The sequence below is a fragment of the Humulus lupulus genome, chromosome 6 (genome assembly GCF_963169125.1).
Source record: "Humulus lupulus chromosome 6, drHumLupu1.1, whole genome shotgun sequence".
NCBI classification, from domain to species: domain Eukaryota; kingdom Viridiplantae; phylum Streptophyta; class Magnoliopsida; order Rosales; family Cannabaceae; genus Humulus; species Humulus lupulus.
The window spans coordinates 2,193,477-2,211,382 of record NC_084798.1 but is presented as its reverse complement, the minus strand read 5'-3'; the positions used below and the strand labels follow the sequence as shown (position 1 = coordinate 2,211,382).

The 17,906-nt window shown below is 34.7% G+C and overlaps 1 protein-coding gene across 1 annotated transcript; it reads right to left on the bottom strand.

Annotated features, from left to right (window-relative positions):
- Positions 1-8,847: 8,847 nt before the first annotated feature.
- On the bottom strand, positions 8,848-9,782 carry LOC133783685 (protein LEAD-SENSITIVE 1-like). Its single transcript, XM_062223336.1, has 2 exons — positions 9,647-9,782; positions 8,848-9,536 (listed from the first exon to the last, which is right to left on the bottom strand). Exons 1-2 carry the CDS (start codon positions 9,735-9,737, stop codon positions 9,001-9,003), a joined length of 627 nt encoding a protein of 208 aa, XP_062079320.1. The 5' UTR covers positions 9,738-9,782; the 3' UTR covers positions 8,848-9,000.
- Between the last annotated feature and the right edge of the window lie 8,124 nt (positions 9,783-17,906).

Genomic DNA, 17,906 nt, shown 5'->3' with positions numbered 1-17,906 from the left:
TGCAATTTTTGGGGTTCTAAGAAACAAATATGTATATGTCACTCATCCATAGAGTCCGAGTTTGTAGCTCTAGCTGCAATCGGAAAAGAGGTCGAGTAGCTAAGAGAAGTCATGTTGGTGATACGAAAAACCACAGTTGATGTGTCGACGATTTCGATACACTGTGATAATCAAGCTACTTTGATTAGAGCTTTAACACAATTTATAATGGGAAGTCTAGACATATAATTCTAAGACATGACAATGTGAGAGAATTGAGTGATAAAAGTATCATATCAATTTCATAAGTAAAATCATGTAAAAACTTAGCGGATTCGTTTACCCAACATTTTGGAAGATATTTGGTTAGTTACACAAATAAAAAAATGGGACTAAAACTCATTGATATGTTGACACGAAAGGGTGTCATTGGCTACACAGAGTGTCGGGCTATCTAACCAACACCAAACCATGGTCACACCCCGAGACCATGGTTTGGTGTTGGTTAGATAGCCCGAGACCATGAGGATAAACTATTAGAAATATTGATTTTAGTATTTTTTTAAAAAAATTATATTTGAATAAAAATTATTTATGTTTATTGATTTTTTATTATTAGATTTTATATAATTTAATAAATTTAAAAATTATTTTTAATTTTTGTAATAATAATAATAGTAAGTGGTGGTGGTGGAGGTGAAGGTGGGGTTCAATGGGTTGCAAAGAAGGAGAAGTCAATGGTATTTCTTGACGTGTCAGGATGTTGATGGCTGCATAAGGGTCCTCGGTTTCTACTTTATCGAATCTGTGTCATTTTCAAGCAAATCTTTTACAATTTTTGAAGTCTTATTAAGTAGTTTTTTGATGCATTCTCATTATACATAGAGGTGACAATATCTATTTTCGGGACAGTAATTTATATGAAAAATCACCAAATAAACTAATAAAAAAATAGTACTTGATGAATTAATGGAATTATAAACCGAGTGTGATTTTTCCTTAAACGTGGATGACAAATGATAAAGCAATATAATGTACTTTTTGCATTAATTACACTCAACTGCAGACAAACATATATTAGCAGAAGTAGCTATAGAAGTAGAAAATCTTCTTACTTAAAATTATTCAAATTGCAAAGATCGTAGGCAAAGGCTGTTGACAGCACTGTTCAAAAAATGCAAACACTTTCACACTGACACTGACTCAACCTGAATTCGTATATTTATATTATACTCTTTGACTGATTTATTTATAAAAATAGAATTGAACCTTCTTCTAATTCATTCGTTGATCGATATCGTTTAAATAAGAGGTGGGGATAGTGTGTAGGGTTGATCGACAAGATCTGAAAGCTGGAGATCACATTTTCTCTTACCGAGCCTGGTACACTATAAATTAAAATTATAATAAAATCATTGGGTTTAAAAATTGTGTTGTTATATTCATTATAAATATATATAATACTTATTTAAAAATAATAATATTTAACATAAATTAAAATTAATAACACAATTAATATTCATTAAACAAAAATAACATTATAATTAATCATAAAATTAACATAATAAAAATATCAATTGTCTCATTTTAGTTACGTATGAACTAATTATAAAATAAACATAATAAAATTTTAATTGTCTTAATATAATTAAAAAACGTAATCTAATTATTATTGTTTTGATCGGGCCAACCAGGTGTGAAATATTCATTAAGGTCAATATCTTGATCACCAATATTAGGGCGCGACAATGGTGGTGAAGCAAACTGAGGTGCTTGTGGAGAGTGCTGCTACGAAGATGATCCAAATTGTCGAGTATGTGGTCGCGCCGAGTGAGGCTGATGCAATAAACTCTCAAACTGACCATACCTCTGTTGCTGCGACGAACGCGCAAATTGACCTTATATCTGTTGTGGTTGCTGCTGCTACGATGAATCCCCAAAGTCATGACGCCTAGGATGTGACGTCTGAGATCCTACAGGGACGTCGTGGTAATAAAAAGGGGGGGACTGGGAGGAGCGTCCATATATGTTTGGATAATTCTGTTGAGGTGGATGAAAATGTTGTTGTTGTGGCATCGACCAAGGAGGTAGACTTTGAGAAGATATACTACCTTCAGATTGTGATGGTAAATATCGTTGCAGAAGGCTTTCAAACCGCGACTCAGTTTCTGTACTGGTATGCTGAGAATTACCAGATGGACCTTGATTTCAACATCCAAATCTCTTCACGCATTGACTTCATCATTTTCGACATAGTATCCATGTCTTCTTGAGGCGTATGAGCAGGTTGGGTCTGTGACTGACTTTGACTTGTGGAGCTGGAAGCTGATTTTTTTCCCTTTGCCTTTGCTGTAACCTACTCCTCTTTGAAAGTCATACCTCTCCCCAAGTACTTTACTCATAATCTTGTACTGATCGATCGACAAGGAATCAGCAGCAGATCCCTCCGTCGGTCCTTGAGACTGGCTTTGAAGTCGTCCTCTCTCAAGCTCTTCCGTCATTTTTTCCTGTTCATATAAAGTGTTAGAAACACAACAGTAACATAGTTTAATGAAAATAATAACACAAAAGTTTAAACTTACTATTATCCAACAAAATTGGCATTGATGACGTGGCAAGTGATCCCTGGACACGTGGCTAACACCTGGAGGAACTCTGCTAGTGCATCGACCAGAAGACGTATTAGAAGCAGTAAGCGGTCCAGTCTTACCTGCGACCAGTCTGGTCGATAGTTCCACATGCAATGTAATATTACTATAAAGATCTTTGTAGATCCCGAATTTAACTCGCACAATCTCCTGAATATCCGGTTATTCAGGAGAGAAAATCGGCAACTAAATCATGTAATCCCCCTTGAGCCTATAAATAGAGAAAGATAGCTCAAGGAAGGGACTTTTGAGTTTTCCAATTACTTGATACTAGGATAATTCTATCTGAAATATTGTATTGTTCTTCAGAGGTTGGTGAAACTTATTGAACCCTAGTTCTTTGATCACTCCTTTGATTCTTACATAATTAACAGCCCAAGTGGACGTAGGTTATTACCAGATAACCACTATAAAATATCGTGTCTATTTATTTTTGTCATTACGTTCTTCTCAACGTATTAATTCACATCAAGCATATTCTGGCTCCATGTCAGTTGGCCAAAATCTGGGTCAACATTCTGGTGCTTTCATTGAGAGCTTGATTTATCATTGTTGAGAAAACCAATGGCGAAAACTGCAAGGAAAGCTGGACAGGCGGCCATCGCTGCACCATCAAACCCACCTCCTCCTCCCCCTGCAAGCGTGGCGGAGGATGAGCCACATCTGGACTTCGAGGAGGAAGAGATGGATGATGCAAAGCTGAAGAGTACCCTGAGGGCGTTGCAGGAAGAGCTGGCTAATCTGAAAGCCAGTCAAGAGACTGCTGCCGAAGTTGTGGCGCGGCAGCAGCAGGAGATTGAACGACAGCGCGCGGAATTAAGCGAAAGGCAGGCGGGGATGGACCGCCGCCAGAGCGAAACCACGGCAGCCCTCGAGGCAGCCTTGCAACTGGCTAGGAATCAGGCCGCACCTGTCTTGCAGCTTGACCAACCTGCAAATGGGCCACCCCAGAGGGGTCCAAATCCTAGCCCGCCAATCCAGCCCTCGAGTCCACAAAGGCCCGAGCAGCCTCAGGTGCCCCATGACGATGTCCCGATGGACCCTGAGGCACAGCCTCCATCCCAGGCTAGTCGCGGCAATCCCAGAGGCAGAATAGGGCCGAGCATCATCCTCGTAGTCCTAGACGCTGTAGGGGCGATGAGCCAAACCTACCGAACAGAGGTCAGTATCCCCCTGGTAACAGGAGGGACTCAGAGTTAGGCTCTGCGGTCCAGGGTCCCCCACGGCATGATAATGCACGGGGACACCACGACCAGCGCAGGCCGCCCTCTAACGCTCGGGACGTTTCAGCCAGGGATGGAAATCGAGGGAACAGTCGATCCCACCATAGCCAATCGAGGTTCAGAGATGGCCATGGATATAATGAGGCCGACTCAGGCAAGGGAAATGCTGGTAGGAGGAACGAAGAAAGAGGTAAAGGTAGAAGCCAGGTACCTCGAGATGACCAACCCAATAGACGGGATGCTGGGGGGCAGCCCAGGCAAGATAATGTCTTCAACCGGCTCGGGGGTAGCGAGCAGCGGAGAAGAGAGGAGGACTCGAGAGATGTACTCAACGATCGCCGCGAGCAGCATGGCGAGAACGTCCCCCCAGCAACAGAGGCCACAGCAATACCTGCCGCTGTACAGGCCCAGATAGACGCCCTCAACCAGGCAGTGCAACAGCTGGTCGGGGGAAGAACGTCTTATATCGATCACGATAGGAGAAAAGGCACTCCTTTCGTACAAAGGATAGCTAATGCAGAAACTCCAAGCAAGTTCAAAATGCCTACGCTTCCAAACTTTGACGAATACGGGGACCTAGTATCTCATGTCAATAAATTTGAGATACAAATGGGCATTCAGAAAGTGTCCGAAGACGCTTAGTGCAGGATCTTCCCTGCAACACTTTCTGAAGCCGCGCATGAGTGGTTTTTTGAGTTCCCACCCGCAAGCATAGTTTCTTGGGAGATGTTCGTAAGGGAATTCTACGGACAGTTCTATGCAGGTCGTGTGCATCTGACCGAAGCAAACTAGTTGGTTGAAATTCGCCAGCAGGATGGGGAATCACTGAAGGATTACATCCAGCGTTTTATGTGAGCAGCAGCCGGAGCAAAAACGGTCGGAGACGAAGACAAAATGATGGCTATAACCGCAGGAGTTAAGCGTCGTTCCCCCCTCTGGAAGAGCCTTCACAAAGATGGGGTTAGAACTACCCAGGAATTCTTGGACCGGGCTGATCGTTACATCAAGCTCGAAGAAGCCATTGCCGACGATGGAAAGCCCTCAGGCAAGGATAAGAAGGCTTCCGAACTTGCCAAAGCCGCCAGTGGGTCCAAACCTAATGGCAACGACAATGGCAAGAATGGTGGGAAACGGCCGCACAATGAGCCTTCCACCTCCGAAAATAAATGAGCCAAGGGTAATCGTTATGAACCTCGGTTCACTAACTACACTGCCCTCGTTGAGTCTCGGGGAGAGGTTTATCAGGCCACAAGTTCTAGTGTGCCTTATAAGAAACCTGGTCCCATTTGAAAGGATATTTTGAAGAGAGACACTACCAAGTTCTGTCGTTATCATAACGACTACGGACACGATACCAACGAATGTAACCAGCTAAAAGACGAAATCGAGTTCCTTATTAGACAAAGACACTTGAGAAGATACGTACGGGCCTCGGGAAATTCCCAATGAGAAGCTCCGGGTAGCAACGAGCAGGCGCCCGCGCGCCAACGCTCGCCACCCTTACAGCCTGCCCCTGTGACTGGCACCTTATTGACCATTTGTGGAGGCCCGCACCTCGCGGGAAATAGTGGAAAGGCCAGGGAACGATATGCTCGGACTCTGCGCCACGACCAAGACATCGAGATGATGACTGTGGAAGACCGTGCACCAAAAAAGGCTCGGTCAGAGGAAGGCGAAATAACCTTATCTGATAGCGATGCCCAACATGTCCGTTTCCCACATTCCGATCCGCTGGTCGTGGATATCCAGATGGCCAACATGATGGTGAAGAGAGTGCTGGTCGATACAGGAAGTTCAGTGAATATCCTGTATAAGTCTACACTGGAACGCATGAAACTATCCGTTAAGGACTTGGAGCCTTGCAACCAAATGATATACGGCTTCTCTGGGGAAGGACACGCCTCCGCAGGATTAATCAAACTACCAGTAACGACAGGTACGGCGCTTGCTACAAGGACATTACTCGCCACTTTTGTAGTGGTCGATTGTCCTTCGGCGTACAATGCCGTCATTGGAAGGCCTATACTGGTTGATCTACGGGCCGTCATCTCTATGTGGCACTTAGCCATGAAGTTCCCAACAGACGCAGGGGTAGGACGCGTGTTGGGGAACCAGAGGGAAGCCAGAGAATGCTACAATGCCTCAATCACAAAGGCGAAGAGTGGAACGCCGAAGAGCACTACTTCGGATAGGTTGCAGATGTCAGTAGATACACAAGCCCAATCCGGTGATGGAGTCACCAAATAGGGTGTTTCCCAAAGTGAGGATAGAGATCTAGATCCTCGCTTTGGGGATTTTGAAGAAAACGTTGGACCCGTCGAGGACCTGGAGGAGGTCCAACTCGACGAAAAAGACCCGACCCGAGTCGTAAAGGTTGGGAAAAACTTAGAGGACGGACCCGGAGGGACATTCCGGACCCCTCCAATGGGCCCAGACATGAATCCTCGGTCCATACCCTACCCCTTGGGCACTCTCCATACCAAAAGGCCTTGGGCCAAGCCCGCGTGCTGACCTGGCCCCTGACAGTGGGCCTGGACGAGGGCCCCGAGCCCATGCAGAAAATGGGGATAACAAGATCCAATAACCTACTTTCAAAATTGTTCTACCCGACAGCCATCTTCTCCTTTTAGTATGACAATGTTCATGTATCAAACTCTTATAGTATGACTTGTATTGGATATTTATTAGCAAAGGCAGTGGAATGGTATTTTGTTTATGTATCAAACTCTTATAGTATGACTTGTATTGGATATTTATTAGCAAAGGCAATGAAATGGTATTTTGTTTATGTATAAAATTGTTCTGGTATACCACAAACTGTTATAGACTACTTGTGTTGGATGTTTCTGTTTCAGACCTCTTTGTGTTATATTTCGACAGCTTGGTTAAAACTTTCGACAGCTAGTCTCAAATTTTGACGGCCTGTCTAAAACTTTCGACAGCTAGTCTAAAATTTCGACTGCTTGTCTAAAACTTTCGACAGCTAGTCTGAAATTTCGACTGCTTTTCTAAACATTTCGACAGCTAGTCTCAATTTTTGACGGCCTGTCTAAAACTTTCGACAGCTAGTCTAAAATTTCGTTTGCCTGTCTAAAATTTTTGATAGCTAGTCTAAAATTTTGACTGAATGTCTAAAACTTTCGACAGCTAGTCTCAAATTTCGACAGGTTGTCTAAAATGTTTGAAATGTCTAAAAATGCTCCAATAACAAAATAAAAGAACATATATCTCAATTAACATTTTATAAAGTTAAACAAAACTTAATCTTTATGAGATTATGATGATTACAGATTCAGTGGTACATATTTCAATCAAACTACTATGATGATCAAAGATTGAGTGGTAGATAATCTATTGAGGTACTATTATGATGATTATATTTATAATATATGAACATCACTTTATCATGTAGAATTGGATCTTAATTAATTATACATTTTTGACAATTAGTCGTGAGTTTCGACAACTTGTCTAAAAATTTATAAAGTTAAACAAAACTTAATCTTTATGAGATTATGATGATTACAGATTGAGTGGTACATATTTCAATCAAACTACTATGATGATCAAGGATTGAGTGGTAGATAATCTATTGAGGTACTATTATGATGATTTTGTTTATAGTATAAGAACAACACTTTCTCATGTAGGCTATTGGATATTAATTAACATTTGCAGTAGAATCAATATTATAAACAAGTTTATCCTTAATGAGCACATTTTCCATCTTCTTGATCAAACTCACACATAATGGAACCAAATCACGCTCTCGCCATGTAAAGAAACTAACAATGTCTCTACTATTTTTTATTGCAATTGGTTCAATCTCCACCATTGTCATTATCTTGTAAGTTAATTCTATATCGAAGAGGTTGCGATCGATTTCTGTAACTTCATAAATATGTTCAACTAACTCCTCATAAGTTAGGTTAGTTTGTGCCAAACTTGATCTTGTTTGTGAGCCATTTGAAATCCATTTTCACGAGTCCTCATTCTTTTTCCACATTCCATCACATAATATTACAATATTTTTTAATGACATTTGAAAAAAAAATACAATAAACAAATATAAATTATTGGTATTACTTTGATTAAAAAGTTATATAAAAAAATGAAAATCAAGTTGAAAATCTAGAAATTCGACAACCTGTCTGATAATTCGACAACCGGTCTAAAAATTCAATAGGTAGTTGAAAATATATGATGATCTGTCTAAAAATTAGACTACCTGTCTAAATTTGACAAATGATATAAAATTTAGACAGGTGGTCTAAATTTTAGACAGATGATTTAAAATTTAGACAGGTGGTCGAAAAAATACGATTACTGGTCTGAAATTTAGACAACTGGCCTAAAATATTAGACTCATTGTCAAAAAATTAGACAAGTTGTCAAAAAATTCTGGATTTCTCTATCTCGAAAATAGCCGAAACCACCATTAATTTTTTCAGATTTTCAAGCTTTAACCTCCATAAAACCTCATAAATAAACCTAAATCCTTACTTATACTTTCAATATACTAAAACAATCATTTTGCATTTTAAATCTACAAAAACAATATAAAAAATCTCATATTTTATATATAAAAAAATATTTATAAACCAACATTTCAAATGAGTGGTGGCTAGATTTGTGGAGAAATGGCAGCATCCAATGATAAACAGTGTTCGCCGGCGGTAAGGGGCAGTGGTCGCCGGTGATGGTGGTGGTGGCAGCGGCAGATGATAGTGGGTGGTTGTGGATGGGTAAGAGGAAGAAGATGATAGTTATTAGAGTTGCACTGTAAAAAAATGCTATTTTGCCGAGGACCCCTCTATATATATATATATATATATATTAAAAGCATAACATAAGACGACTCAATCAACAGACATAACCTTATGTGTGATATTAGAATCTTTGTTTTTTTCTTTTTCAGGGCCACATTTGGAAAGTTCAATGGAATAGATCAGCTTGGTGGGACCAAGCCCTGACAACTTGGTGATATTTGTCACTAGAACTTAATTGCAACACTAATTGATTGTTGAGTCCATAGGTGGCCCTTTGAACAAGATTATTACTTCAAATCACAAATCGAGAACATTAATGGCAACACTAGAATTGCTTTGCTGGAAATAAACATGATTTTTATATTTTAAAAAGACAAGTTCTCAGCTAAAATGGTTGTTAATCACGACAACAACCTTGTAACCAAACACCAGTCCAGCAACCGTGGTTTTCAGATTCTGAAAGCTAAAAGGTTTGTCTTTCAAGAAAACAGCTCTGCTCTTCAGAGACTCAGCTTGGAAGCTCAAACGCTTTCCTGTCTTGCAATAAGTAGCGAATGACTCACAGTTGTTGTCTAGAAGATGGTATTCGCCGAAGTCATCATCTCCGATCAGCATTCGGCGAGCTCGCCGGACCACCACTTCCGGGGCGTCGCTTTGGTCAAGGCTGCACGTCCCAATCCTTCTCACCAAGAACTGAAATGGCAAAACGCCATAACCAAACCGGTTGAGACTACTACTACAACTGTTGCCATTTAGGAAGCAATCCAAGCAACAAGCCACGACACCTCTCTCAGCTTTTGGCTGGTAATTGCAGATATGACACCCTCCACTGGCGGGTTCAGTCGGCGCGTGAGAGAGAGATTCCGGCTGTGTTCTGGTGTAGTGGATAACCATATTATTCTCTTCATCATAAATTCCTAAAACGTACAAACCAACAACATATATAATAAGAGACAAGTGTGTTAGACCAAGAAAAGTATGTATATATATATATGATAACACAATATTGTAACAGTAACTAACTAACCGTGATGAGCATAAGTGTACCAGGCTCGGTAAGAGAAAATGTGATCTCCAGCTTTCAGATCTTGTGGATCAACACTACACAGTATCCCCATCTCTTATCGATCAACGAATTAGAAGAAGGTTCAATTCTGTTTTTATGAATATATGAGTCAAGGAGTACTCTATAAATATACGAATTCAGGTTGAGTGTCAACGAGTTAGAAGAAGGTTCAATTCTGCATTTAATCATCTTTTCAAACTCCAATCCGTACTAATAGATTTCGTATCTACTAATAGATTTCATATCACTGAAATTTCTATACTGCTTTTAATCATCTTTTCAAACTCCAATCCGTACTAATAGATTTCGTATCTACTAATAGATTGCATATCAAAATTTCTCTGTACATGAACAATTTATCAATTAAATATTATAATTAATAAAAAATTCATAAATAAATATTATTTAACAAAATAATAAATATACAACAAACATGGACTTTTTAGCAAAACAATAAAATTACAACAAACTAATAAAAAATGTGATATAAAAGTAAAGATTTTGATTAAGAAGAAATAATTTTAACTGTTCATGTAGGAGATGGGATTTGACTGGTATTCCTTGTAGTCATGTGTTGGGGTTTTATGCCCTAATTAAAACCCAAATTATTTGTAATCTCATTTTATTATCAATAAAAGAATAGAAATCATTTTTTGACTTGGTCAATCACTTTGCTCACATGTTTTATTTTCATGATTATTTGTTTAATATAAACTTCTATTAAATCCCGAGCATATAGCTAATATTATTTATAGTGACGTAATCACAGTGGAATATAAATATGATTATATGTTGAAAATAAGTTAGTCATAAGATTAGTCAGTGCACCGGATTTACACTGACTTGCCAATCTACGATATGATCTACTTACACATTACAGTGTTATGTTCTTTCCAGAACATTAGGAAAGTAGATAAGACCAGATGTATTTGTTACATCGGACATGATCGATATTGACAGTTGATAAGATAAGTAAACATACCGTTATTATCTATTCTAGTCATATCATATAGTTGACCATATGTCAATTCAATCTCAATTCTGAGTGGTTAGTATTCTAACTGATTGTATTATTTGAGTTCTTTGACTTGTTCGTTACCAGCTTACCCTACGGACTAACCCATACTTACATCTTGGGAACTCGGTAGTATAATTGAGTGGGAGTGTTAATCATAGATATGAACATCTATAGCTTCTGATGAAGAAGTGAAATGATGGTTTCCTTTTAGTTTGGTTCAAGGTGTTAAATGATAGAGATCTCATTTCAGTAATTAAATTAGTTTACTGAAATATCATTTACAAGGAACTAAGTGTTTTAAGGATAAAATACAATGAGGGGTAAAACAGTATTTTAGTCCTATCTCATTGTAGACCGTCTATAGAAGATTGCGTGACAATTATGGTTATAACAATGGATAATTAATAGCGTATCTATATTTGTTATAGAGCGTTCTATGAATTCAAGAGTGCAATTGCAAGTCTATAGTGGAGTCACGAGGAATTAATAAGTTAGTAAATTTATTTGTTAGATTTATGATAACTTATTGGAGCTTGATTTCATAGGCCCATGGTCCCCATTGTACCTTGGATAAAATCATCTAGATAGTCTCAATTAATTTATTTAATCATCAATTAGAATTATAAAAGTTGACCAAGTCAATTTTGGATAATTTCACAGAGTTGTGTAATTTTGAGAAGAAAAGAGAAATTATGGCAGATTTATTAATTAAGATAAATTGGTATCTAAATTAATAAATAAATTTAAATCAAGGTTCAAATTATAAATAATTAATTTGATAAAGGATTTAAATAATTATTTAATTAAATCAATAGAAAATAATACATGTCTTGATTTTAAGTCCAATGGGCTTATAATCAAATGGGAAATTTCACGGGCCTATAGCCCATGATAATTTCGACCTAGGGCTTCAAAATGGCTGTTATTTTATTGATTTTTTTAATTAAATTAAATGGCCTAATTGAGTCTATAAAAAGAGTGCTTAGAGAGAAGATTTTAGGGACGACAGATAAGTCACAAGTAAGATTTTCTGATCGTTTTATATTCTCTCTAAACACAAGTCTTTTTCTAAGCCACTTTGTTATTTTCTCTTCTTCTCTCTATATCTATCTCATGTGTTGAGAATTGCCCACACTAGTCTAGGTGGTTCTAAGGATACATTGGAAGATCGTGAAGAAAATAGAAGATCGGTTCAGTTTCTTGATAATACTCTGCGACAGAAAGGATACAAGAGTTAGAGAAACTGAAGGAATGACTCTTAATTCCGCTGCGTATACTGTAAGTATTATATTATTTGTTTCTCTTTGAATTCAATTTTAGAAACATGTTTTAGACTATCTCGTATTAATTTGTTTAATATTATATATACATGGAAATAAATAAAGATCTTGTATAAGCCTTTTCCAACAAATACGACATCAGAGAGAGAAAGAGAGAGAGAGAGAGAAAACAAAGATAGAAAGCAAAAAACCAAAATGAAAGTAAATGCTTACCATTAAAAGGAATGTCATTCTCATTTGTCTCTTATGGGTGCCCTTTGTTCTTTGATGAATTTTTTCTCTTCCTTCCCATTATAATTAATTACAATACCTTTGAACCACAACAATGGCTGCTAGGAAAATCTCCTTCAATTGCAATAGGAATAAATGACCTAACTTTACCCCAAAACCAATTTGACTGACTAATGACTGAACACTTATTTTCCCTCCTAAAAACATGGTGTTTTTTTTATTTTAATTGATTGATAAACCTAAAATTAAGACGTGTCAAGCTACATCAACTATTATATTGCCAAATCAACCATTACATTGCCAAATAAGCATTAGTATCCAATTATGCTTGCCATATCATTGTTTGAATAGACGGAAGGTAATAGAAGGTTCATTTTTCACTAACGGACATAGTTTATGGGGTATTTATAACATCAAAAATAATTTGGGGACATAATCAGACACTTTAATAATTTAGGGGGCAAAAATGCTATATATTCTACTTTTATTTAAGATTTCTAGTCATTTCTATAACTATATATTTGCTAAAATAATTAATCATATAACTTTATTCTAATTTATAATATATTTGTTAAAGAAATTCATTGAAGAAAAAAATATTTTATCAAATAAAGATTACAACAAAAATATAATTATTATTAATAAATAATAAAAATAATATTATTACACTTCAATTATTATACCAAAAGTAAAAAAAAATTATAATCAAACAAATATGGTAACAAATTAAAATAGTTTTCGTATTAATTACATATTTAGTTTTATATTTTAAAATTTTCTATTAATCACATATTCTTTTTTTTTTAACTTATTTAGCAAATAGTACAGCCAATCACATTTTTAATTCAGACACTAAATCTAAATTTTTATTTCAGAATCACACTTTTAAAAACATAATTTTCAAATTGCGAACCAATTAAGCCCTAAATAACTAAAATTTTAAATTATTTTCACTTTATTTTTTTTTTTAAGATTTTGATTACTTTGACTAATTTTACAATATAAATATAAAAATACAGGTTGAGTACACAAAAGGCACTGTGTTTTGGGTTTAGATTTGTACCCAATACGGTACATATTGTAACTATATAAATCAAGCACATTTTTTGTCGTTTTTGTATCAATATAATTAGTCTTATTGTTTGTCAATGAAAAAAAATCATCGTCTTCACTTTTTTTTTTTATTAATCTTAAAAAAATTCCTTAAAAAAATAAGGCGTTATCAGTATGATCGATCGAAAAAGTTTAGACAACATTGATGGCCTAAGTGTTGAGATGCAACTGAGAGCTGGGTTGAAAGGGCACGCGAAGCCAAGGCTGCCGTCGACACCTTTTCGAGAGTATCTTCGTGTCAACGCGTGCCTATGCTTGTGCACACCATTGTCGAAAATTCATTCATTCATTCATTCCAGACGAAGATCCCATGCTTTTAGAAACCATATAATAAGGCAAATTCATTTCAGTTGCCTACGCAGGTTGAAGCGGATGCAGTGTGGTTGGCTACACTGCGTAGGCAACTGGAATAAATTTGCCATCCCTCCTACGTTCAGATATTACCTTCAAATCTTCATAAATGTTCTTCATCATTGACTTCTCCCAGTCCCTTAGCCTTGGACAAGCCCAAAACCTCTTCTTCTTTGCAACCCATTTCTCCTTCATTGAACCCCACCTCCACCTCCACCTCCTATTATTATTAGAGCTTTTAAGTATGGCTATGGCTGTGTGAGACTGAGATTTTAAGAGCTCATCAACAAAGTAATCACATCACTAAAACGGGAAACAACAACTAATTGATATTCTAATTTATTACAATTAATGATTATTATTTGTATCCTCTCTTTCCGTTTCTGGTTCTGGTGCTTAATTAGTATAGTTAGTTAAGTTGTTTGTTTTCTGGTGCTTAGTTATATATGTCATATGACGTGTAACAAAATCAGAATTTTCATCAAAATTAAATTTATTATTCAAATTTGTCCCACATCAATGCTTACTGTTTCTATTTTAAGAAACACTCCTATTTTATTATTTTACTTTTCATTTAATAAATCACAAATATCAAATTAAATATTTACAACAAACATTTACAACTCAAGAAAAATGTTAGATTTCTCTTTCTTATCATCAAACAAAATTTTTTTTTTTTAATTTTATAATCAGAGAATATTGTGATGAAGATTTGATTGAAAATGAGCATTTGTAATAGGTTTCATATCAGGGAGACATACAATACTTTTACAACCTTGACTCTATAAATATGAACTTACACCCTGTATTAAGAGTCAACATTTGATTTGACCCGCAAAACCCAAACCCTGAGAACCCGAATTTTCAGAAAATTTGTTCATTTTGGGCTTAATCTGACCTGAACACGAAATATGTCGGGTCGGGTTTGGGTTTAAAATAATGCAGTAATTTCAGGTTCGAATTGAAATTAAAAAAAAAATCTTAAAAATTTGTATTTTTGCAAAATTGGGCTTTTTGGCCCAAAACCCAGTAGGCCCAGCTCAACTCGAACCCGACCCGAAACTTAACCCGAAACCCAAAAAAATTCGGATCGGTTTCGGTACCATTTTTCTCTACCCGAAACTTGCAAAACTCGAACCCAATGAACCCGAAACCCGACCCATGTGCACCCCTAACCTGTATAACAGAAATTGCAATTAAAATTGTTGATTTATATTAGTAAAGACAGAATAGATAATTAAAATTGTTGATTTATCTTATATTTACTACTAGGATTTATGTAATGTATAAATTGTAATCTTATATTGTTGACAAGTACAAGCTGTAGAAACATTCAATCATGAAAACATATTCAAACCAAAAAAAAAAACAAATTATCATGCTTCTTTTTTTTTTTTTTTTCTGAACTACAAATTTTTGCTCTCCCTCCTTCTGAATTTTTTTCTTAACAAAAATATCTATGAGCTAGCACTTATAGACTTTTGTCCATTCTATCTATAATAGTAACGTTTTGCTGACGTGCCACTTAAAAAAAATTTCAAAATAATTTTTAAATTTATTAAATTATATAAAATCTAATAATAAAAAATCAATAAACATAAATAATTTTTAATCCACATATAATTTTAAAAAAAAAATACTAAAATCAATATTTCTAATAGTTGATCCTCATGCTCTCGGGCTATCTAACCAACACCAAACCCTGGTTCACCAAACTTGTCACACCTCGACACTCTGTGTGGCACCCACATTATTTTGATAATATATAGCCAAAAATAACATGATTGCATTGAATTACATATCATAAAATATTTATAATTTAGTATATGCATATTTTTATAAGTGATTTTATGCATTAGTATAAAAGTTGTATATATGTTTGTTAAGATTTCTTGACGTGTCAGGATGTTGATGGCTGCATAAGGGTCCTGGGTTTCTACTTTATCGAATCTGTGTCATTTTCAAGCAAATCTTTTACAATATTTGAAGTCTTATTAAGTAGTTTTTTGATGCATTCTCATTATACATAGAGGTGACAATATCTATTTTAGGGACAGTAATTTATATGAAAAATCACCAAATAAACTAATAAAAAAATAGTACTTGAATGGAATTATAAACCGAGTGTGATTTTTCCTTAAACGTGGATGACAAATGATAAAGCAATATAATGTACTTTTTGCATTAATTACACTCAGCTGCAGCAAGAAAAGAAATCTGCTTAATTCAATTTCCTATCCCTTTCATGTCCCACCAATTAGTTTAAGACACCTTATTTATTTATTTAATATATATTTAAATTATGATTTTTTTTCTGCAATAATTGTAGTGTTTGCAATTAATGTTGAGAATAGAGTGACTATTCTCTTGTGGCCAGTGTAATAAGACAGAGTTGCATTTGCATGCATGTAATAACAAGGGTTTATACTTTTTTGGACCATGTGTTTTTTTTATTACTTGTTTAGACTGTGTTTTGACAAATTACTTTTTGGACCCTATGTTTTGTAAAATAGTTAAAATAGAATCATAAACTCAATTTTGATGAAGAAAAAATTGAATATAACAACACAATTTTTAAGCAGAATAATTTTATTTTTATTCTGAATTATTAGTTTGGTAAATTATTTGTGATTTTAGTTGAGAACACATTGACCAAAATCGGGTTTAGGGTTCTATTTTAACCATTTTAAAAAACATAGAGTCCAAAAAGTAATTTATCAAAACACAGAGTTCAAAAAAGTATAAACCCTAATAACAATAACAATCATAGTTAAATAATCATAGTTAAATAATCATGGACTGTTTTTTTTTATCTTTATTTGCAATGATTGATAAGTACTATATAAATTTATTTATATATATACATGATACAAACATACTGTAATAATAGCCTATTAAAAGAAAAATTAACCTGTCTTTTAACAATCATATATATTATACGGGGAATTCTCTTATAGGACTTCAATTTAAACCTTACCGGTAGAACTCTCGGTGTTTTTCGACTCGTGAATAATTTTCGGCGCGATTTTTTAAAAATTCTGAATAGTTTACAAAATTGAAAACTATTCAAACATATTTTTTTATTATATATAATAAAATAAATGATGGATAAAATATATAATATTTTCATAAAGTTGCATTTTTGTATCTATTTTTTTTTCAATAAATATATATTCAATATCTTCAAAATGTTGTACTTTTATACTCAAACTTTTTTTGGTAGTAAATATATTCAATATTTTTAAAATATTGCATTTTTATACCTATTTTTATTATTTTGATAAATAATAAAAAAGTGAAAGAAAAATATAGAATCTTAATTATTTTTAAAATTTTAAATTATTTTCTCTTTCTTCTTGTTTCTCAAAATAACTATTTTAAATTAAACACGAGTTTATACTTTTTTGGATCATTTGTTTTGTTCAATTATTTGTTTGAACCATGTGTTTTGACAAATGATTTTTTAGACCCTGTGTTTTGTAAAATGATGCAAATAGAACCCTAAACTCGATCTTGGTCAAAGTTTTCTGAGCTAAAATTACAAATAATTCACCAAACTAACAATATAAAACAAAAACAAAATCATTTTTCCTAATTATCGTGTTGTTATATTCAATTTTGTCTTCATTAAAATTAGGTTTAGAAGTCTATTTGAACTATTTTACAAAACACAGGGTCTAAAAAAGAATTTGTCAAAACACAGGGTCCAAACATGTAATGAGACAAAATACATGGTCTAAAAAAGTATAAAGTCATTAAACATTAATAAATGTTTTCTTAAAATTAATAAAAAAAATAATTAAAAACTTATATATTTTCATCAATTCAAAATATAATTTTTTATAAAAAAAAAAGTAAAGGAAAATTATAGTTCTAATTATTTTGACTAATTTTACGAATCTTAATTTTTTTTATCATTTTAAAAGTGAAATCTTATATTTTTCATTCATTTTCTTATTATTTCTCAAAATAATTAAAAGGGAAATTTGCGGCGAAAATACCTAACTCTTTTTTTTTGCGGCTAAAATACATTCTATCACACTTTCTTGGCACCCGTAGGTACCTAGACGTTAAGTGCCAAGTAGGCACCTATGTGGCGGCTTCTAATTGGTCCATGTTATTTATTAATTAATTTTTAATTAAAAACTTCATTTAAAGATTTAAAATATATTAAAAAAATAAGAAAAATACTAATTTTAATTAAATTAAAAAAACCAAACAAAATCTT